The sequence below is a fragment of the Podarcis muralis genome, chromosome 14 (genome assembly GCF_964188315.1).
Source record: "Podarcis muralis chromosome 14, rPodMur119.hap1.1, whole genome shotgun sequence".
NCBI classification, from domain to species: Eukaryota; Metazoa; Chordata; class Lepidosauria; order Squamata; family Lacertidae; genus Podarcis; species Podarcis muralis.
The window spans coordinates 19,782,632-19,804,984 of record NC_135668.1 but is presented as its reverse complement, the minus strand read 5'-3'; the positions used below and the strand labels follow the sequence as shown (position 1 = coordinate 19,804,984).

The following is a 22,353-nucleotide window of genomic DNA, read 5'->3' as shown; positions in this document are numbered from 1 at the left end:
AAAAGGGATCAAATGCCAAATCACTCTGAGAATTGTGAGAGGAATAGGGGTCTCCTAACAACTCTCAGCACCTTTTGCAAAATTTTACACACCAAAAATTCTTTGGGGGAAGCCAGGACTGTTATTCAGACTAATAACTTCATGACTAATAACTCTGTTTCCTCCTAGCTTTGGTAGTATTGGGCCACAATATTCAGCCCCCTTTCCATTTTTCATTAAAGTAGCATCAAGAATACACGTTAACTGGTCATGATTTACGTTGCAAGCCAGAGGCAAGATCATGGCGATATCTCACTGGAAGATTCATGCAGTGGGTGACCAACAATCTGGAAATGTAGACACCGAAGGGAATAAATGAGAATCAGAATATGGCTTCAGCAGACGTTATTGTCTTTCGTTCTTGCCTCCCTCTGTCTCCATCCCAGACATAACACACACACACACACACACACACACACACACACACACACACACACTTTCTCTCTCAGTAAAGTTGTTTGAAAGTCTGCTGGCAGTTTTAATGGCAACGAATAACCCATTAGCCATGATCTGATCGGCTTCGTATCTAAGCTGTATTCTCCCTGCTGACAAGTATTTGAAAGAGGGGAGGGACCACTTTCAGCCCAAACGATGAATCTTTCACAGACAAGAATGGGCCTTTTCTCTCAGGCTGTTTCGGCGGCCGGTTGCTAGGCGAGGCGGTTGCAGGCCAGGGCCTAGTCTGGCAGGCCTCAGGTTAACGGGATAAGGAGATTCAGACCAAACATCTTGTTTCGTAGAGTTTCTTTCTTCTTTGGCGTTTGATTGGCAGATAACACCTCGCCTTGAATTCCAACCCAGATAATCACAACAGCTTCCTGAGTTATGGGGCTAGAGAAGGGAACGTGGAGACATTGGTATTGGGGGTTGGTGGGTGGGTGCAATTTCCCAACCTCTCCCCAATGACCATAAAAAGGAATCTGTGAGGAGGCTTGCCATGAATAACAATTTGTTTGAACCCAGTTAGAAACTTCCAGGCTTTGATTGATAAGGCTCCTTCCCTGAGGAACAGCTGTTTTGTTCCCTTCCATTCCCACAAAGGTAGACTTTCCCACTCCATGAAAGCGTCAAATTCCTTCAGGGAGCTCAGTGCGATGTTAAAATAAAGGCAGTCTTAGTCTTGAGAACAAAAATGAAAGCAATCAAAAACCTATGTCGCTCTCACATGTGAAATACTCTCTCTCTCTCTCTCTCTCTCTCTCTCTCTCTCTCTCTCTCTCTCTCTCTCTGTGTGTGTGTGTGTGTGTGTGTTTGTGCTGCCATTACAAAAATTGCTCCCAAAATCGCATTGCAAAAATTGTATTAAAAATGGCAGCTAAGGCAGCAATCATATATATGCTTGCCTGAGAGTAAGCCCCACTGAGTGCAAGGGTGCAATCCCATACATCTCAACTCAAAAGTGAGTCCATTTGAGTTCACTGAGGTTTTACTTCAGTCCCAGGGCAGCCTCAGCTGCTTAAACGATGGCTGGTTTTATAAGTTATTAGTCTGAACATTCTAGCTCATCTTCCAGTATAATGGGAAAGATGTTTGTTTTGTACTTTCAAGCTGTTAACACACCAGTTGAAGTTATCTTTGACTATTAAGAGCTTGGGCGTTTGGAAGAACAAACTCCCTTCCCATTTACAAACACTTTCCAAAGCTGGTTGCATACAGCACATTTCTATTCACTTCAGGCAAACATACAAGCAGCTATTTACAAGTCTTGAGCTCATTGATGGGGCTTGTGACATCATTCTCTTGGTTCAAAACCCCCCCAGCAATTTGAACATAGAAATCATGTAGGAAGTTGACTTTAGGGAAGGTATGCCAACTCAGACTCTGCTGCCTTGAAAGCCCAACATGATGGGAAAGTGTTTGTTCTTTCTCTCCATCCCCCACCCTATGAACAACCTAATATACTAGAGAATCTTTATATCTGTCCAGCAATAAACCAGTTAGGTTCAGGACTAGGCTAGAGGCAACAGACTGTGGTGAGTGAATGGTCGGAGTCATGAGATGAAGGCAGTAGTCGGGAGCAAAGGATAAGTCACCACTAGGGAATCAGAGAGTGCTCACTGGAAGGACAGATCGTGAAGCTGAGGCTCCAATGCTTTGGCCACCTCATGAGAAGAGAAGACTCCTTGGAAAAGACCCTGATGCTGGGAAAGATGGAGGGCACAAGGAGAAGGGGATGACAGAGGACGAGATGGCTGGACAGAGTTCTCGAAGATACCAGCATGAGTTTGACCAAACTGCAGGAGGCAGTGGAAGACAGGAGGGCCTGGCATGCTCTGGTCCATGGGGTCACGAAGAGTCAGACACAACTAAAGGACTAAACAACAACAACAACAGGGATTCAGAGAATTCCATTGGAGCCAGAAACAGGAGTAGAAATCCCCACAATTCACTTGTTCATCAGAGGTCGGGTTTCGTAAATAATTATGTAGTTTACAGCATTGTTTTTGACACTCCCTTTTCACTGAAATTGATCAGAGTGAATTGCATAATTAGTTACCAAAGATTTGGTCATAACAGATAGCAATATGAATATCGTTGTTTCTAGCAGAAGCAAAACTGTAGCAAAACAGAAACAGTTGTGACAAACTCAGAACAGATTATAATGCACTTCCGTGTGTTCTTTTCATGTGTTTTTACACACGCTTTAGCCCCTGGCATGTGCATATATTTTATTTTACACATCACTTGACTGGAGAACTGTATTGCAAAATTCAGATAAGGGCAACTTTTTGAAGGATGGCTGTGATTTTTCTTCACGTGTTTCTAACGGTGTGAATTTGGCAGATCTGCCTTTAAATGCAAACTGAATCAAACTTCTCTTCCCTTTTGTCCATATTAATATACTTTGTTCCTTCTGTGTGTGTGTGTGTATTCAATGCATTAACATTCAAGATGGTGGAACTGGACCAGACCAAGGAAAGAGAGTAGGTGGCAATTAATGGGCTATTATACCATAAATCAGAACCTCTTCTCTCACTCGGTAGGAATTCTATAGTCTTCTTCAGCCCTGCAATATTAATGCTGGACATTCTCTTCCTCCTCCTGTTACCCTGGACTACTCCCAGGACCCTCAGTGATCCCAGATGACAAACTTCTGGCAAAAGCAATTACAAAGATGCCAGTTTACTATCTTGCAACAACGCAAGTCTTGTTTTATCAAAGCTTCGAAGAGTAGATATATAAAAAGTTCTATGAGCAAAACTCCCTAGAAGTCAAAGGTCAGCTGCAGGATTTTCTGATGGGTTCCTCACTACCCAGGCAGCACAGTTCCACTAAGAATTTGCAATAAGCTTGCCTATAGATAGTTTTGGTAATTTCTGCTGTCATTTTCTTGGCAGAAATGTCGATAATTACTGTCGCCTGCTGCTTTGCATTGTGTTTGATTGATTTTTTTTATATATATTTTTTTGGTTACAGCTTTTTGTTACGGCTTTTAAAATCGTTGCTATCTATCCTGAGATTGCAGAAGTGATGAAGGTTGAAATGTAAATTCAAGCAAATAAACAAATACGAGCCTGGGTACAGTACATGAAAGTTAGAAAGGACTTTGTTAACTTTCCGTAACAGAAACCTTATTTGTATATTGTAGGAAAAGTAGCCCAGTCTTCCCCTGTATCCTAAAAGCCCTCCTTGAAAAATCCTCCATAATTATTATTATTATTAATACCCCACCCATCTGGCTGAGTTTCCCTAGCCACTCTGGGCAGCTCCCAATCGAGTGTTAAAAACAATACAGCATTAATTATTAAAAACTTCCCTAAAGAGGGCTGCCTTCAGATGTCTTTTAAAAATAAGATAGCTGCTTATTTCCTTGACATCTGATGGGAGGGCATTCCACAGGGCAGGCGCCACTACCGAGAAGGCCCTCTGTCTGGTTCCCTGTAACTTCACTTCTTGCAATGAGGGAACCACCAGAAGGCCCTTGGAGTTGGACCTCAGTGTCCGGGTTGAACGATGGGGGTGGAGACGCTCCTTCAGGTATACAGAACCGAGGCCATTTAGGGCTTTAAAAGTCAGCACCAACACTTTGAATTGTGCTCGGAAATCTACTGGGAGCCAATGCAGTTCTCTCAGGACTGGTGTTATGTAGTGCCAGCAGCCACTCCCATTGACCAGTCTAGCTGCCACATTCTGGATTAATTGCAGTTTCCAGGTCACCTTCAAAGTAGCCCCACGTAGAGCGCATTGCAGTAGTCCAAGCAGGAGATAACTAGAGCATGCACCACTCTGGCTAAGGAGGAGTCTGATTACTGGACTGTTACACCCAGGCATTTTGATGAATCATAGAAGAGTTGGAAGGGACCACAAAAATAATCTAGTCCAACCCCCTGCAATGCAGGAATCTTTCGCCCCATGTGGGGCTAGAACCCAGGACCTTCAGATTAAGAGACTCCAGAGGCAGAAAATCTAAATCTGGGATAGGGAACCTTTCCCCATCTCATAGCTGCCTTCCTTTTTGGACAAAGGCCAGAGGCCAAAGTGGGCAGAGTACAAAAGGTTCATTTCTGCACTTGCTCACACATCTGCCGCTCTCCTCCATTCAGGGAAGCAAGAGGTCTTATCAGAGTTCAAGGACACACCAGCCTGAGGCAGCAGCAAGGGAACTTTTCCAGTCTGAGGGCCACATTCCTTTCTGGGCAACCTTCTAAGGGCCACATAACCCATGGCGGGTGAGGCCAGAGGCAAACATGGGTGGAGCAACAGATGCAAATTTTACGTTTGTACAGTAGGCTACTTTCTGCACCCACTCTCTCACCTCAACCGGTCCCCCTCCTGGGATGCAAAAGTTAAAGGACACAACTGAGATTGGCAGTTACACTCAAGGAGGGTGCAAAGCAGGGACAGTGGCTAGGGAAGTGGGGAGCCCCCTGGAACCCTGAGGGCTGGAAAGAGGGGTTTAGAGGGCCACATTCAGGTTTCCCACTCTTGATCTAAATGGTCCCCTCAGTTGGAATCCACAGTGCAATCCCTTCCCACTCTCTTGCACAGCTCCTGTTTATTTTAGTAGGGACGCAGGTGGCGCTGTGGGTTAAACCACAGAGCCTAGGACTTGCCGATCAGAAGGTCGGCGGTTCGAATCCCCACGATGGGGGGTGCTCCTGTTTTTTGGTTCCTGCTCCTGCCAACCTAGCAGTTTGAAAGCACGTCAAAGTGCAAGTAGATAAATAGGTACCGCTCCAGCGGGAAGGTAAACGGCATTTCTGTGCACTGCTCTGGTTCGCCAGAAGTGGCTTAGTCCTGCTGGCCACATGACCCGGAAGCTGTACGCTGGCTCCCTCGGCCAGTAAAGTGAGATGAGCGCTGCAACCCCAGAGTCGGTCACGACTGGACCTAATGGTCAGGGGTCCATTTACCATTTATTTATGCGGACGAACTGCCCAGTTCTCTGTAGGGCCAGATCTATCTAGCTGTCAAACTGCGCTGCTTTTTAGGGTTACCCATCACCCACCGCCTGAGACGGTGCATGGCTGCCTCTGTGGCCCTGAAGCTCCCCTGCTCCCGCCCGGTTTTCTCGTGCTCGGTTTTGTACGTGTGCGCATTGTGGTTGGGTGGGAGGTGGGATTTGCCAGCAGCAGATCTGCACAATGGCTCCAAGGGCCGGCAGCATCTCCTGAAGTGAGGAGGCCGTGCTTCTCACTCCATTAGCACATGAATAAGGAGGGAAGGGGGGTGGTTGGGTGGGAGCAGAAGGGACAAGCCCCCACTGTCCACTCAAGCAAACAATTTGGCTAGTAAATTGACATAATTACAAGGGGGGAGCGAGAGAGAAGGGGGAAAGGACCCCCTTCTTCTGTGCTCTAGAGGGCCTGACCCCTACTGAGTTACTTAGACCCTTTGTGAGCCATGGTGCTAGGTACTGATTAGAAAGCATATGTCCTTTTCAAGGGCTCTAAGTGATTGGCTGCCTTAATCTGATTACACTTTTTTTTTTAACAGAGCTTCTTCTGAAAAGGCCTGGAGGGTCTTGCAGACACTGCTGGGGGAGGCTCAGCAAGAGCTGGACACACGGGCAAGGGCCCATGCAGAGACGCAAAGCCGAGCACACACACACACACACACACACACACACCCACACACACACACGAAGGAACATGGCAATTGACATACAATCATAGAAGTGTTGGAAGGGACCACAAGGATCATCTAGTCCAACCCCCTGAAAAGCAGGAATCTTTCGCCCAAAGTGGGGATCAAACCAGCAATCCTGAGATTAAGAGTCTCATGCTCTACCAACCGAGCATGTGCATGTATGTCTATGTATTCAGACCCACATGTAAGTAAGGTAAAAGGACCCCTGACCATTAGGTCCAGTCGTGACCGACTCTGGGGTTGCAGCGCTCATCTCGCTTTATTGGCCGAGGGAGCCGGCGTACATCTTCCGGGTCATGTGGCCAGCATGACTAAACCGCTTCTGGCGATCCATAGCAGCGCATGGAAACGCTGTTTACCTTCCTGCCGGAGCGGTACCTATTTATCTACTTGCACTTTGACGTGCTTTCGAACTGCTAGGTTGGCAGGAGCAGGGACCGAGCAACGGGAGCTCACCTCATCACGGGGATTCGAACCCTCACGGGGTTCCTCACGGGGTTCCTCACGGGGATTCTGATCGGCAAGTCCTAGGCTCTGTGGTCCCTAGACCCACATGTACATTTATGCTTATACACACCTGCAGTTGTGCGCACAAAAAGAGGTATGAACGCAAGTGCAAGGCAACTGTCATGTGCACGCCTACATACAAGTTAAGCATGCAGTCATATGTCCACCCAGACACAAGAGACAGAGAGAGCTTGCCATATACGTAAATCAACACCTGGTACAAAGAGATGGAGGCAAAAAGAGATTAACATTCAAAGTTCTATAGCAAAATCTACATAAACATTACACAAGGGTGATATTGTGGACCACACACCTAAACAGGTGCTAATATGCACTCAGAAGCACATACAAAATCTAGACATGCCCCCTTCATTATGCACATAAATTGAAGGAGAGGTGCAGCATAGATCTATTGACATATATGCACATTCTCACTGGGCCCGTAACTTAGTGGTAGTGCATTTGCTTTGCATTCAAAAGCTCCCTGGTTCAGTCCCTGGCATTGCCAGGTAGGGCTAGGATAAATGCCTACCTGAAACCCTGGAAAGTTGCTGCCAGTCAGGCATTGCCTTATGTTCCTAAGGAACTCACACAGACATGTAAAAAAGGTAAAAGGTAAAGGACCCCTGGATGGTTAAGTCCAGTCAAAGACAACTATGGGGTTGTGGAGCTCATCTTGCTTTCAGGCCGAGGGAGCCGACATTTGTCACAGTCAGCTTTCTGGGTCATGTGGCCAAACCACTTCTGGCGCAATGGAACACTGTGACGGAAGCCATAGAGCACAGAAACACCGTTTACCTTCCCGCCGCAGTGGTACCTATTTATCTACTTGCACTGGCATGCTTTCGAACTGTTAGGCTGGCAGGAGCAGGGGAAGCAACGGGAGCTCACCCCATCATGCGGATTCGAACCGCCAACCTTCTGATCGGCAAGCCCAAGAGGCTCAGTGGTTTAGACCACAACACCACCCACATCCCTCGCCACGTACCTGTGTACTCACCACATTGATACTCCATACATGCCATATATTCGACCTCACATAGAACAACTGAAGGTGCATGAAAACTCATCAGCGTATAATAACATTTTGTCATGTAAGGAAATAATAAAAGGCATTTCACAATGAAAAATTCACATACTAGCTGCGGAATCCTATATATGTCTAGTCAGAGGGGCGTTACAATAAATTTGATGGGGTTTACTACCAGGTAAGTGGATATAGGATTGCATCCTAAGGCGGTAGTCAAAAGTCTTTGAAATTATTCTCCCACGTCATGCAAGCCCTGAGTTTTAATAGAATGCAGAATGTTAGGGGCAGATGGACAACAGCATGTAACACATCTGCTAAAATATCTAAACTGGCTGCCCATATCCTACTGAGCCAGGTTCAAGGCCCTTGATACACAAATCCCTGAACAACTTGGGTCCAGGATACCTTAAGGACCATCTGGGCCCAGGGTGCCAACTTGAATAAAATATTGTGGGGGCCCAGGTAAGCCCTGCCCCACACAATCAATCACATGAAGCGGTGCACACACACCATTTGAATTGGAATGCCCATCACCTTTGTGGGGGGCTGCCCCCTCAAATATTTCATTATCTTGGACATAGGTGTGTACAGCTACTTGAGGACTGTGCAGGACACAACTTGGACTTCCATGCGTGAAAGAGCCATCACAGATCAAGTACCAATAGCTACCAGCTCAGATCACCTCCTCAAATACAGTGGGGGTCATTTGCACATTCAGCCGTGAGCCCTGAATCAGTCCCAAGCAACATGCATACCTTAGTGGAGGGTGGTTCATTAGGACACACCTGCTAGCCTTATTTGCATCCAATCCAGTGGGTGGCGAGGGATGTGAAAATATACCTATTTCAGTTTCTCTCAGTTTCTCATTTTTCCCAATCTTAAATTTGATTATTCACATCAGTTTGCACATTATTTTTTTAGACAAACGTCCTCGTGAAAATTCATCAACATTTCAGTGCAAATTTCTCCTAATACACATTTTTAGATGCAATTTTGCCTTGCATTTTTGCATGTTATTTTCACTAAAGCAGGCAATTATCTGCACACTTTATGCATTTTTGCAGACATTACTTGATTAGAGAATGGCACTGCAAAATTCTAAGAAGCACACATTCTGAAGGATGCCCGCGTTTCGATTTGCATGTTCTTTTGGAGGCTGCTAATTAAGCAGGTCCAGCTTTAGATGTGAACTGAACTGAACCTCTCCCCCATCTCTAAGGGTGACACTAGCTATGAGCTTCCTCCTCCTCCTCCTCAGTCTCCGTGTTGCCCTTATAAGAACTTAGCAGGGAGGAGGATGGGGGCAAAACGAAGACTTGGTGGTTCTGCCTGCCGTCGGCTCTGGCTCCCCCTACTGTTGGACTCCCTGCCTTGCGCCCAACCAGCCCCAATGGGCACCAGGCTCCACTTGCAAACGTGTGTGAATATCTGACCCGTTACTCTCATGCCTACAGGGATGAATGCAGCGACACTTCCCCCATAGCTCAGTCCTTGTTCTTAAAGGGAGGCTACTGATCTGAATGAGGGCCTCCTCTGTCTAAGTAGCTCTGCAGGGATTGGATCATGATCTAAGCCCACCCGCCTGCCTACTAACCATAGGATTAAGGGCTGCTGTTCTCTGGCCCGCCTCTTTCCCCGTTCCTCTGCTAACTAACATCATCCCCTGGGGTAAGCTACCATCTTTACATGATAATTTTTTTAACCTCATTTCTGCTTCTTGGCCTGCCGCTCTCAGGGGATTAGCTGCTAGGCTGGGCCCGAGAGCCTCCTTGAACGTGGCTTGCTTCAGCCACCCTCCACACCCCCCCATGGGAACCTGTCTCAGGACAGCTTCGGTCAATGGCTTCATCCCTTTGCATTCAATTTGTACCTCCTAATCCCCCAGAAAGACTTAGGCCCCAAGGTTTCAATGGCTCCTTTTCCCACATGCCTTTGGTCTCCCCCCCGCCCCCTCCCCGCATGCACTTTGCCCTCCAAAACAGGATAGACTTTTGCTCTGTACAACCCTCGACGGGGAGGATACTTGCTTTTCCACTTAGGCTCATGACTGGCATTTGCTAGGGAAGAGGGGGAAGGTTGATGGGGGAGCGCCAAAAGGAGAGTGAAGCCTCAACAAATGCAACTCCGCGGTCAGCTCGGGGCGAAAACACCTTGACTATTGAGGGATAAATTCCTTCCTTCGCCAGGGTCAAGGGAACCCTTCATGGCAAGAACTAGCAGAGGCTGACTTCATAATTACGCACATTCATCAAATGTTTCCTGTGACTTGAGAGCCTGGGCATTTCCCACCCTCGGCGAAATATTAAAATGGCTTCTCTTAGACCCAGCGGCTCCCAAATTCTTTGCTGGGTCACACTGGTCAGTTATGCGAGGAGCTGCTGACAAAGCAGCCGTGTGTCCAGTTTTACAAGGGAAGGTCTTCTGGCAGCTTGGGATGGGTGCATCTGTCACGCTTTACAACCTTCAGTTTAGCTCTCCACATTTGCACAACAGCTTGTGAATCACAGTCGTATCTTGGTTCTCGAAAAGAATGCGTTCCGGAAGTCCGTTTGACTCCTGGAACCATTCAAAAACCAAGACGCGGCTTCCGATTGGCTGCAGGAGCTTCCTGCACTCAAGCGGAAGCTGTGTCGGATGTTCGGCTTCCGAAGAACATTCGCAAACCGTAACACTTACTTTCGGGTTTGTGGCGTTTGGGAGCTGATTTGTTTGGTGACTAAGCCATTCGGGAACAAAGGTTTGACTGTACTTTGCCAGAGACCTGCATTGCAGAATTTGTAGAAATACAAAAATGTATGGGTGGCTGTGTTTTGGTTTGTGTATTGTTTTGTAAAGTGCAAATTAGGTGATTTGCCTTTAAATGTAAAACTGAAATATATTTCTACCTTACTGGCATGGCCACCTAGTTCAGGGATGGGAAGAAGGTAGATCAGGATCTGCAAGCAGATCTCAGAGTGATTTGAAGTTGATCAGCAAGGATCTGTGAATCCCCCTTGTTGAACAACAGCAAGAATAACGCATGTCTTGTATTGGAAGTTCAAGTCAAGTTTCAGGATAGAAACCAGAAGAAGGGAGGGTGACCAGCTGGGAACAGGGCTTGAAGTTGCCCTTTAGCAGGGAGCAGACTGGATTTCAGACCGAGCAGGTATAAAGGTCCATTGGTTGCAATCTTCCCCACTAAGGTGTGATGTGCTGCAGTTTTATTTGAATTATCGTTATTACTTCTATATGGATGCATATAAATTAGCATGTGCAAATTATAAATCTGTGCCCTCCTTTGTTTCTAATACACATTCTTCTATGCTGTTATCACAACTATGTACATTTAAAAGCACACTTTACCCTCTCATACACATTTTTGTACACATCATTTGGTTGAAGAACTGCATTGTGAAAAGTGAGAACTTCAAAGGATAGGGTCACCTCAGCTCATGCATTGTTTCAGGATGTGTGAGTTAGGGAGTTTTGCATTAAAATGCAAGCTGAACCGAACTGCTCCCCCATTCCTAGCTGGGAATTATATTTCCGAATGCTTTCTTCTTTCAAAAATAATTCCATGCAAGCAGAAAATTAGCAAAGCAGAACCTTTTCCCTACCCCCCCTTTTTTTTTTACTTCCAGGGAATTTTACACATCAAAAATGGCATTTTGCACCTGCCATCTGAATTAGCACACAGTCCCCTCTGTTCCCTCAGGATTCTGGCACTTGCAGGCTAGATAAGAGACTCTTCATTGGCGTCTTGTCTGCGTCTGATCTCACTTTGCCCAGGTCTGACATGCAGCTGCCCAGATTGTGGATCAGAACAGAAAATAGAAGTGCTTTTTTGTCTTTCTCACTCTCTTACACACACACACACAGAGAGAGAGAGAGAGAGAGAGAGAGAGCATGTGCAAAGCATGATGGGTTCATAATAAACCTCTGCTCTAACGTCTCCCCTTTGGCGAGAAACAACTCAGCAACATTGTTAAACCAACGTGGCTTGTCCAACCTTTTGACCACTGACCTCTCCTGGCCTTTGAGTAGGCCAGCTGATAAAATCCTTTAAAAGCAAACAGGGCATAATGTTGTTCGTGTGGGGACAGGAAGCAGAGGAGAGGCAGGTTTGAACCAAATTTACATTCTAAACCCTGTAAAGGGCGGCGGTCAAATTACAGATGGAAATGAGGCAGAAAGAGCGGAAAGGGAAATAGAGTTCATTGTGAAAACAGCACTGCTGTATTAGGAAGATGTTGGGAACCTGTGGCCTTCAGGATGTTGCTGGACTACCACTCCCATCATCTCTGACCTTTGGCCATGCTAGCCAGGGCTGATGGCAGTTGGAGTTCAACAATATTCTGGAGCGCAAGTCCCCCATCATTGCTTTATTGGAGCCACTGTCAAAGAAACAGCGACATGTGAAAAAAATGGGATGTCCCGGTTATCCTGGGACAGTTGTGGGGTATGCAGTAAGTGCTATTAAACACCAGTCCTACTCAGATTAGACCCATTGAAATTAAAGGCCCGAGTAGCACTATATATCCCAAGCAGTATCATACCACTTTAAACAGTCATGGCTTCCCCCAAAGAATCTTGGGAATTGTAGTTTGTAAAGAGTGCTGAAATTTGTTAAGAAGCCCCTATTTCATGGGGAAAGGGATTGGTTGTTAAACCTGTCTGATAACTGTAGCTCTCTGAGGGGAACAGGGGTCTCTTAACAAATCTCAGCACCATTAACACACTGCAGTTCCTGGAATATTGGGGGGGGGGTGCCCTGACTGCTAAAAGTGGTATAATAGGGCTTTAAATATGTGCATATATGGCTTAACACTCTATTTTCTCTGTGTTAGTTTCCTCGCTGATACAGTGATACCTCGGGTTACATGCGCTTCAGGTTACATACGCTTCAGGTTACAGACTCCGCTAACCCAGAAATATTACCTCGGGTTGAGAACTTTGCTTCAGGAGGAGAACAGAACAGAAATCGTGCATTGGCGGCGCGGCGGCAGCAGGAGGCCCCATTAGCTAAAGTGGCACCTCAGGTTAAGAACAGTTTCAGGTTAAGAACGGACATCCGGAATGAATTAAGTACTTAACCTGAGGTACCACTGTAGTGAGCACGCACAGGGGTTCATGAGCTCCCTGGTGTGGAGGGGGGCTAGTTCCTTGGCTAGTAATATTTTAGAATAAATTGGCTGGCCCTTTCTTGCCTGAGCAGAGTCCAGATCCAAGGCCACATTCATGCATCCACTTTCTGAGGTCTTATTAACTGGAAATTGTGAGGGCAACCCAAGGCTGAATAAGAATGTGTTGTTGAACTGCCCGGCATTCATCCTCCAGAGATGACAGAAGTAAAGTCCCCAATTAGCCGGAGGCACATTTCCTAACTGAAAAAATCACTAGGCACTGATTTTCTCCTCAATTCAGTAAGCAAAGCTGAGAGCTCATCCACACATCCCTTTCTAGGCACAGATCTGCGCTTAAAAGCTCAGTGTCCTGTCCAAGCCCCAGAGCTTTCTCCATGAAAACCTGCTCTTTAGTGCTCAATCGGAGCAAATGTCAACTCGGGTTTTTGCTGTTTGCTCCAACTGAGCTTTAAAGAGCAGGTTTTTCATGGAGAAAGATCTGGAGGAAACAAAAAGGCACCTGGACACAGAACTTTAAAGCACTGACCATACCGGGAAAGAGTGGAGGAAAGATACCCTTTTGTGTAAGGCTGAGCCAATATTCCCTCTCCAGTTACCCAAAGTATGGTCCCCACCTGCAAAAGAAACAGGAACCAACTTTTGTTCCTGGGGAAGTGGAGGCATTCATTTTGATCTGTGTGGAGGATGTGGTTGCTTCTTCTGAGGAAGTCCAGCCTGTGTAAATAGTCTCACTCTGCTTCCCAGTGTCCACACTTCCCAGAATACCTCTGGGAAAGATGTGACGTTGCTTTTTTTATTGCGCAGCTTTGGCCAACGCACGCTTTCTTTTTGCAAGCGGCTTCTCCTGATAAATGCACTCTTGTAAACATCACTTGGTTGGAGAACAGCATCGCAAAATTCAGGTAAGACTTAGGAGCCAAGCGACCAACTTTGATACCTGAGGGCAAGCAGTTCAGCAAGCAAACCATCCCTTGATTCTATTCCCTTATAACTACACTTCCCAGGAGTCTTTGGGGGAAGCTATGACTTTCTAAGGGGACGCGGGTGGCGCTGTGGGTTAAACCACAGAGCCTAGGGCTTGCCGATCAGAAGGTCGGCGGTTCGAATCCCCATGACGGGGTGAGCTCCCGTTGCTCGGTCCCTGCTCCTGCCAACCTAGCAGTTCGAAAGCAGGTCAAAGTGCAAGTAGATAAATAGGTACCGCTCCGGTGGGAAGGTAAACGGCATTTCCATGCGCTGCTCTGGTTCTCCAGAAGCGGCTTAGTCATGCTGGCCACATGACCTGGAAGCTGTACACTGGCTCCCTCAGCCAATAAAATGAGATGAGTGCGGCAACCCCAGAGTCAGTCACGACTGGACCTAATGGTCAGGGGTCCCTTTACCTTTACCTTTATGACTTTCTAAAGTGGCATGATATGGCTTTTAAATGTATAGTGCAGACAGGGCCTTACGGCATCTCTTCCATGCTATAGCTGCCATGCAGCCAAAATTAACTGCCAGCCAGGGATGTAGGCAGTTTCTTGACTGTTGCACCCTTAAAGAAAAGTTACCTCAGGTCAACTGAAGCCAGACCGTCCTGGCTGATCACAGCATGCCGGATCACCTTCATCTCCAATTCCCATGCCGTGCGGTGGGAACTTGTCGCCTTTGCTGCCACCTCCCCTCCCCATCCTCACAAAGCAAACTGTCCAATTAGAACAGGGTCTCTTTGCTTCCATCTTTGCCGACAGTTAATTAAGATGCGGTTGCTGGCAGCAGTTGACAAATCCCAGGACCGTGTTGTAAAGAGGTGTGTGTGTGTGTGTGTGTGTGTGTGTGTGTGTGTGGCTTTATCCAGCAGGAGAAATGAGGGTGTTGTATCCTAAGGGGACATGCACAGCTGACGTTCAACTCCCCCTCTCTCTCCTCAGGTGTGAGAAGTACATGCAGACACAGCGAAGAGCAGCCACTTTCCCCTCTCTCTTTTGCATCTGGTCTCTTTTCCCACTCCACTTCTTATAAGCATCGCCTCCCCTTGCCTGTTTCCTTGTTCCAAACGCTCCCTTGTCTGTTGCCCCAAATCCACCTTACTGGAAACAGCCTGTGAAATAAGTCTATGTAGTGATAACTGAAGTTGCATTACTAAAACACTTCTTCTCTAGATGCCACCCTGATTTCTCTATCTCAATATCATCCTCACTATTTTGCCATGACGGCAACAGTTTCTCTCAAGTATAACGTATACTTTCCAGGCTTGTGATCACCTACCACCAAGGTGTTGTTAGGGCTGGACTAGTGGGTGCCAGTCTGGGGCCCCGTCCATCCCAGAGGGACCCACCCAGGCCAGGGAGCTCCCAAAATCCAAGCAGCACCATGGTTAAGTGGCCTTTATTTTTCTTTTGAGTGTTATGCTTCCTTCAGCAGCACAGAGCTCTGGTGCTGGCTTCCAACTCGGCGGCCGTCCCTGAGACACCTGGCATTGTGTAGTCATCAATGAGTTTCCTCCTCCCTCCCAATCCCTTTTCCTTTTGTGTTATGTCTGTTATATTTAAACCTGATGGAAGGAGCTGTCTTAAAAGAATCATCTCTGCAAGCTGCTCTGGGTGCCTCTTTTTGTAGCTAAAGAGCAGGGTAGCAATGTGTGATATCCAATATAGACCCATTGAAATTAGGAACTTGTATTCATTAATTTCAGTGGGAATACTCTGAATAGGACTAGCATTGGCTTAGAAACAAATATAGTTCAATGAACTCCATGCGCTCTCTAACATACTGTGCTAAAGTTCCCCCAGTGTGACACTCCCTGCCTTTCTATAGAGCTTGGAACCAGGAAAAAACATTCCAGTGGTTCTCTCCATACCATCAGGTTTCTCCTGTGTCCACTACATCTATGTTCTTAGTTTACAGTAAAGCACCCCATTTCCCCCCATCTTGGCTCAGAGGCTTCAAGAATTAGTAAATAAACAGCTACACATTGTCCCCTTTTCCAAAGGTCTCTGGCAGGTGAATTCCATCCTGCGGCTCTATGCAGGGATTCAAGCAAGGTTCTCTCCCAACCATAAGGACATAAGGAGAACCTGCTGGATCAGGCCAATGGCCCATCTAGTTCAGCATCCTAGCAGGACCCAAGCGCATAAAAACCTCTCTGTTCCTGTGGCTTCCAGCAACTGGCATTCAGAAGCATTTATGCCTCTGACTGCGCGTTGGCAGCCCTATTTGGAGAAGCCATTGGGAACTGAACCTGCAACCATCTGCGCGCAAGGCAGATGCTGTGCCACTGAGCTAAAGGTAGTGCCTTTGCTGGTTATTAGAAGGAAAAGAAGGAAAAACAAATTTGAGGGTACAGGCTAGCATTAAGCGCTTTTAATATCCACTGATTCCAACAGGAGGGATTTCGACAGCACGCGTTTCAAGTCTCCCCTTCTCCAGCTGCGTTATCACAGATCTTTCAGCACGCTAATCACATGCTGGCTTTCGGAGCCTTGAGCATTTTGGTCTTCCTGACCCTAGACGCTGCCACCACGAGTGGGTCCACCGCGCACTTAGAGATGAGAGGGCATTCGAAAGCTCTCTTCCAGATTGCCTATGGCTCAGAAGCTTCCTAGGGGGCGGGGGATGGAAGCAGAGAATCTCAGACCAATCTGAGGAATATAAAAGGGGCCAAAACACAGCATTGCAAGCTCTTCTCAGATCAGCTCCAGCTTGGGAATTTCCCAGAAAAAGGGGCAGGTGGGGAATCAGAGGGGACATCCCAAGCCAATCTGATACTTCGGGAAAATGCATTACAAGCCACTTTTAGGATAGCTACATAGTCCATCATTTTTCAAGCTTTGCTGCCTAACGATGCAGAATGCCTGGATGATGAGGGAGGGAGAGAAGGAAAGGACAATATTCTTCCCCTCTTCTTTCTTCTGCTCATACCATTTCTGCTCTAGGTACCTTTAGATGGGGCTAGTCAGGGGAGCTGTTGTGGAAAAGCAGGGGAGGCCAGTAATTCTCCGGCTGAGATTTCAAACTGAGACGGTGAATACATTTGGGGCTTGCAAAGCTGACTTCTTCTTTTTAGGTGATCTTTCACATGCTCTGCAACTCGTATCCAAGTCCTGAACTTGGGGGAACTTTGTTGCCACTTCTAGCCACATGATATTATAGATTTCCACTTGTCTTTGCATGGTAGCAGGAGGATGTAAACACTCTTTCTTCCAGGCTAACCTCACGATGGTGCAAGATGCAGGAAGAGAAATAATAATAAGGGCACAATCTATTCCATGAAGAATCTTTGCATCCAGACAAATGATGGTAGCAAATGTTACAGCTTCCAGAAAACCACAACCTTCTTGTGTACTTGAGAGTGTAGGAGATTAAACAAAACAAAACAAAACAAAACAAAACAAAACAAAACAAAAACCACTCAAGGAATTCCAAAAGGAGAAGCTGATTATACTGATCTGGTTGTCTGCATTGTCCTATAAGAAAAGAAAATGAGAGGCTCATGTGTAAAGACAGGGGAGAAATTCCATTAAGTTTGCATTTATCATTCTCTCTTTCCAAAACAATTCAGAAACAGAAACACAGCCATCCTTTGAAATTATCTGAATTTTTCAAGGTAGATCTCAAAGTAATGTGTACAGAAAGGCATAAAAATGCTGGTCATTGGCTTAAACAACAAGGGTTTAATTTGATTTGCATATACTAGGGTGAAGTATGCGTGGAAATGCATTATATTAGGGGAAACCAGTGGGTTTTTTCTGGGGGGACACAGGTGTACGCATACCCCTAAACATTTTGTGAATCGAAAGTTTGGCCTCATTGAGGGGCAGTATTTCAATATGAGTAGGAAAATGAGCGTGCCCCCAAACTTTTTTTTTTTTAAAGGAAAAAAGCACTGGGGGAAACTGATTTGCAAAAATGAGTCCATTAGGCAAAAAAAGTGTGCATTAGGAGAAATTCACGCAGTTATAAAGAACTAATTAAAACCTTTTTAAAACAATTAAAACCAACGATAAGCTAAAAAGTCAGACTAGAACACATGTCAATGTTCTCCATGCCTGGACACACTTGCCTAAAGAAAAATGGTTTTTAGCAGTCACCAAAGAGAGCACATTGAAGGCACTTCCGAAGTGCAGGTTCTGTCACACTAAAATATCAGTTTACTACAAATGAGGGGAAAGCATTATGTGGCATTTGTAATGGTGTCAGTTCTGCAGATTGAAGGGGCTGAGTGAATATATATGGGTAAGGTGAACTTTCATGTAAACTGGCCCCAAACTGTTAGGCGAGATCAGTTGAGATTGTGTGTGCAAGGTGGAACTAGGTGAGATTGTGTACAGGTTATGTATACTAGGAGAGACCTGGATGAAAACACACACATAAAATTTCCTGCAGGTGAACTGAACTCAAGTCTCGAAAAATCTGAAACTGTCAAGATTCATTTGTCCCAAAAACAGGGGTCCCATTTTACCATTGGCATCGACTCCAGTGGATTAAGGGTCTGTCACAGGCTTCGCGTTTGAGTCGTTCATACAATACAGGCTGCTCTCTTCATCCCCAGGTACCTGATAAGGTGAAAACATCTGTTAGGTCCCAACTTATTTATTTATCATGGTTATCTGTAGCTTTTATGGCCCTGCAGAAAGGAGAGGCCCAGAAGACGCACAAAGAGGGAAAACAAAACAAAACTGTTATACAATGAAGTCCTCATGTGACAGGGAACAGCACCATCTCGTGGCTTAAAGAGGCTTGCTTTACTTTCCTCACCATAGAGTTCACACAAGCCTTAGATGTCTCGGACTACAACTCCCATCAGTCCCACTCAGCATAACCGAGGGTGATGGGAGTTGTAGTCCTAAAAATATCTGGAAGGCAAAAGCTTGTCAAAAGGCTGGTCCAAACCAATATGGTCGGCCTAGAACTGTAGTTTTTATTAGTATGGATAAGAATGGATAATATGAACAACAATCTACATATTTATTCAGTTTTGTTTACTGGATAACCTGCAATATGGACTGAGTTTGGTCATATTTTTGGTAAAGGGAGAATTTTGTATCGGAGCAAATTTATTTAGTTCTTATCCCACTGTTTAACCACAAATGGCTCCCAGAGTGGCTTACGTATAATGAAAGCAAGACAGTCCCTACCACAACACACAAAGAAAAAGGAACAGGGAGGGAAGAGGAAAATTAAAATTAAAATTCAGGCACCAATTTCCAAACAGTTGTTCTTATAATAACCAGCTGGCCCAGTTTAGGGGCAGAGGTTTAGCAGGAGCACGTGCTAAATCTGTCTGTTGCATAATCTAGCATTGCTCCAGATAAGATTTGACTTGCATTACATCAAAGATGGGCCTCCAGATTTTGCTGGACTACAAATTCCATTATCCCTGGTTACTGGCCAGGTTGGCTGGGACTGATGGGAGTTTGAATCCAGCAACATCTGGAGAGTTACAGCTTTCCCCAGCCTGGGCTAGATGCCCTATGTTCCAAATACGCAGCAAGACAAAAGATTATTCCATACTTTAGAGTTGTGGATCAAGTCAGCTGAATCAAACTCTGCAAAGACAGGATCCTTCAGGTGCCTGAACCTAGAGGTCTAAATCACTTACTTCCCAGTAAACATTATCCTCAAAGCAGTTTTCATCTGTGGGGTCTCCAAAGAAAGGCAGTTTCAAAATGCCACCTGAAGGAAAGATAACAGAGTAAGGAGTTCATTCTATTATGTTTATTTTTTATTTAATTTATATACCACTTAGGTGCCAAAATGGCTTCTAAGTAGTTAACAACTGTGTAATTAAAACACACAGATTGTGAAAACAGCTTTAATTAAAAAATAAAAGAAAGCCCCAGTTAAAAAGCATGGCAATGAAAGCATTTAAAAATAATTAAAGCAATATGACACGCACCTCAGGGCAATATGGTTTTTCATTAGGCCCCTGGCTGCAGTTTGGTGGGACAGGCCAACTAGGAATCAGGGATGTAGCAGAAATTTGATTCAGTTTGATTGTTGCTTCATTTAAAGGCACACCTGAATTGAAATGCAGGCACCCTTCAGGATTTGCAGTTACCTGAATTTGGCAGTGTAGTTTTTCAATTAATGTTTACAAACATAGAAAACATACTAGGGGAATAGATACAACTGAATAATACGAGTGAAAATAAAATGTATTTTATTAGGGGATATATTGCTTGCCAAAATGTGTCTATCTGTCAAAACTGCAAAAAAAAAAAAAGTGATCATGAGATGAGAAACTCCTCAAGAAACTAATTTTGGGCCCAAGACTGTTTGATGTGTGACAGGTAACAGTAAACTGAATCATTGGAAACATTGCAAATAGGTTTTTTTTATAAAAAAAATCATACCCCAACATGCCACAAGAGGGCGGTAGTGAAACACCACAAAGAACCATGAGGCTAAAATTGTAGGCAGTTGCTGGGGAAAAACAGCAAAGAACTCACTCAGGATGATGGCGCAGGCTGGACTTTCAATACCAAGAAAGCAGAAGGACATTTGCCATTGTAGGCCCAGATCAAAGCCTGAGATGACTTAACACAACCTGGGCTCCTTGGGTCAGTCACATAAAACAAAGACCATATAACACCGGTCCTGAAAGACCTACATTGGCTCCCAATACATTTCTGGGCACAATTCAAAGTGTTGGTGCTGACCTTTAAAGCCCTAAACGCCCTCGGCTCAGTATGCCTGAAGGAACGTCTCCACCCCCATCATCCAGCCCGGACATTGAGGTCCAGCTCTGAGGGCCTTTTGGCGGTTCCCTCATTGCGAGAAGTGAAGCTACAGGGAACCAGGCAGAGGGCCTTCTCGGTAGTGGCACCCACCCTGTGGAACACCCTCCCATCAGATGTCAAGGCAATAGACAACTATCTGACTTTTAGAAGACATCTGAAGGCAGCCCTGTTTAGGGAGGTTTTTAATGTTTGGTGTTTTATTGTGCTTTTAATATTCTGCTGGGAGCCGCCCAGGGTGGCTGGGGAGTAAATAATAATAATAATAATAATAATAATAATAATAATAATAATAAAGGTGCATTCCTGTCTGGCAGATCAAAATGGGACAAAAAGACTAATGCGACACACAGCCTGAATTCTGAGTCAAAATGGAAAGGAACATTTGGACTCAAATCATGACTGGCATTCTCCAGAGTCTTAGGAAGAGGGGTCCTTCCCACCACTCGCTTCCTGATTCTTCTCATTGCAGATGTCAAGGATTGAACCCTGGGGCCGTCAGCATGCAAAGCTGTGGTTCTACCACACACCTACGATGGCACCTCCTGCCAAGGCCATGCCCAATGATACAGCGATGCCCGCTGCCTGGAAGCCGCCTTGGACGCTGGGCGTTCTGTGGCTGAAGTCTCCCGTGAAGTCAAAAGCACGGATGAGCCTGCATGGAAGGGAAGCAACAGGGGAAAGGAAGGCGAGTCAGGCTTTCCCACGTGTTCAGAGAGAGCAACACAAAGTCCTTTCAGAAGCATCACTGTTTTGCCAAAGCAAAGCCCATACTTTCCTCAGAATTGTGAGCTTTTCTTTAACACACGACAATACGGTTACACTTCAGTCAGGGCTTGGAAATCCCATTTGGCCTTTTGCCAGGCCCTTGTGCCACGCCCCATACCAGCCCTGCTTTGCACCCAGAATGTTTCGACTTTGCTGAACTGCACCCTTGAATTTATACCCCACCCTCCCCAGCCAAGGGGACATGGATGGCGCTGTGGGTTAAACCACAGAGCCTAGGACGATCAGAAGGTTGGCAGTTCGAATCCCCGCAATGGGGTGAGCTCCTGTTGCTCGGTCCCTGCTCCCGCCAACCTAGCAGTTCGAAAGCACGTCAAAGTGCAAGTAGATCAATAGGTACCACTCCGGTGGGAAGGTAAACGGCGTTTCCGTGTGCTGCTCTGGTTTGCCAGAAGCGGCTTACTCATGCTGGCCACATGACCCGGAAGCCAATAAAGCAAGATGAGTGCCGCAACCCCAGAGTCGGCCACGAGGGGTCCCTTTACCTTTACCTTACCCCAGCCAAACTGGGCTCAGGGTGGCTAACACCAGGTATAAAAACAATTGATTAAAATACAACTTAAAAACAAGATTAAAATACAACATTAAAATGCAGCCTCATTTCAGTAGAAACTCAAATCAAAAACTTTTGGGGGGATGAAAACGTCAAATCTTCACCAAGGCCAACTATCCAGACTGGTCCTACGTGGGCCAGAAAAAAGCCAGGGAAGTCCCCAAATAGAAGTTCCATCACAGAAGGAGAATGGAAAAAGGAAAGAGGGGGAGGGGATCAAGTTGATTCCATGTCAAAGGCCAGGCAGAATAACTGAACAATAATGCCTCTTTGCATCTCAGGAGGGGGGAATAAGAGAGGTGAGTGTGCGTCGAAAAGTAGCCTGCTGTACTAGGGTGAAATTTCCATTTGTTACCCCGCCCACATTTGCCTCTGGCCCTGCCCACCACTAGGAAGATTACCCTGAATGGAATGTGGCTCTTGAGTTGAAAAAGGTCTTCCAGCTTCTGCTAAATAACAGGCATTAAAATAAAAATTAAAATGCAGGTGAATTGCCGCCATAGAGTC

The 22,353-nt window shown here is 45.8% G+C and overlaps 1 protein-coding gene across 1 annotated transcript in view; it reads right to left on the bottom strand.

Annotated features, from left to right (window-relative positions):
• Positions 1–17,147: 17,147 nt before the first annotated feature.
• The window catches only part of RHCG (Rh family C glycoprotein), a 32,296-nt gene continuing 27,090 nt past the window's right edge, over positions 17,148–22,353 (bottom strand). The window contains exons 8-11 of the mRNA XM_028706636.2: positions 21,038–21,162; positions 19,370–19,443; positions 18,230–18,323; positions 17,148–17,234 (exon numbers count right to left, since the gene is read on the bottom strand). Of these exons, the coding sequence (XP_028562469.2) occupies positions 18,252–18,323; positions 19,370–19,443; positions 21,038–21,162 (271 nt within the window). The 3' untranslated portion in view covers positions 17,148–17,234; positions 18,230–18,251. The remainder of the gene's footprint in view (positions 17,235–18,229; positions 18,324–19,369; positions 19,444–21,037; positions 21,163–22,353) is intronic.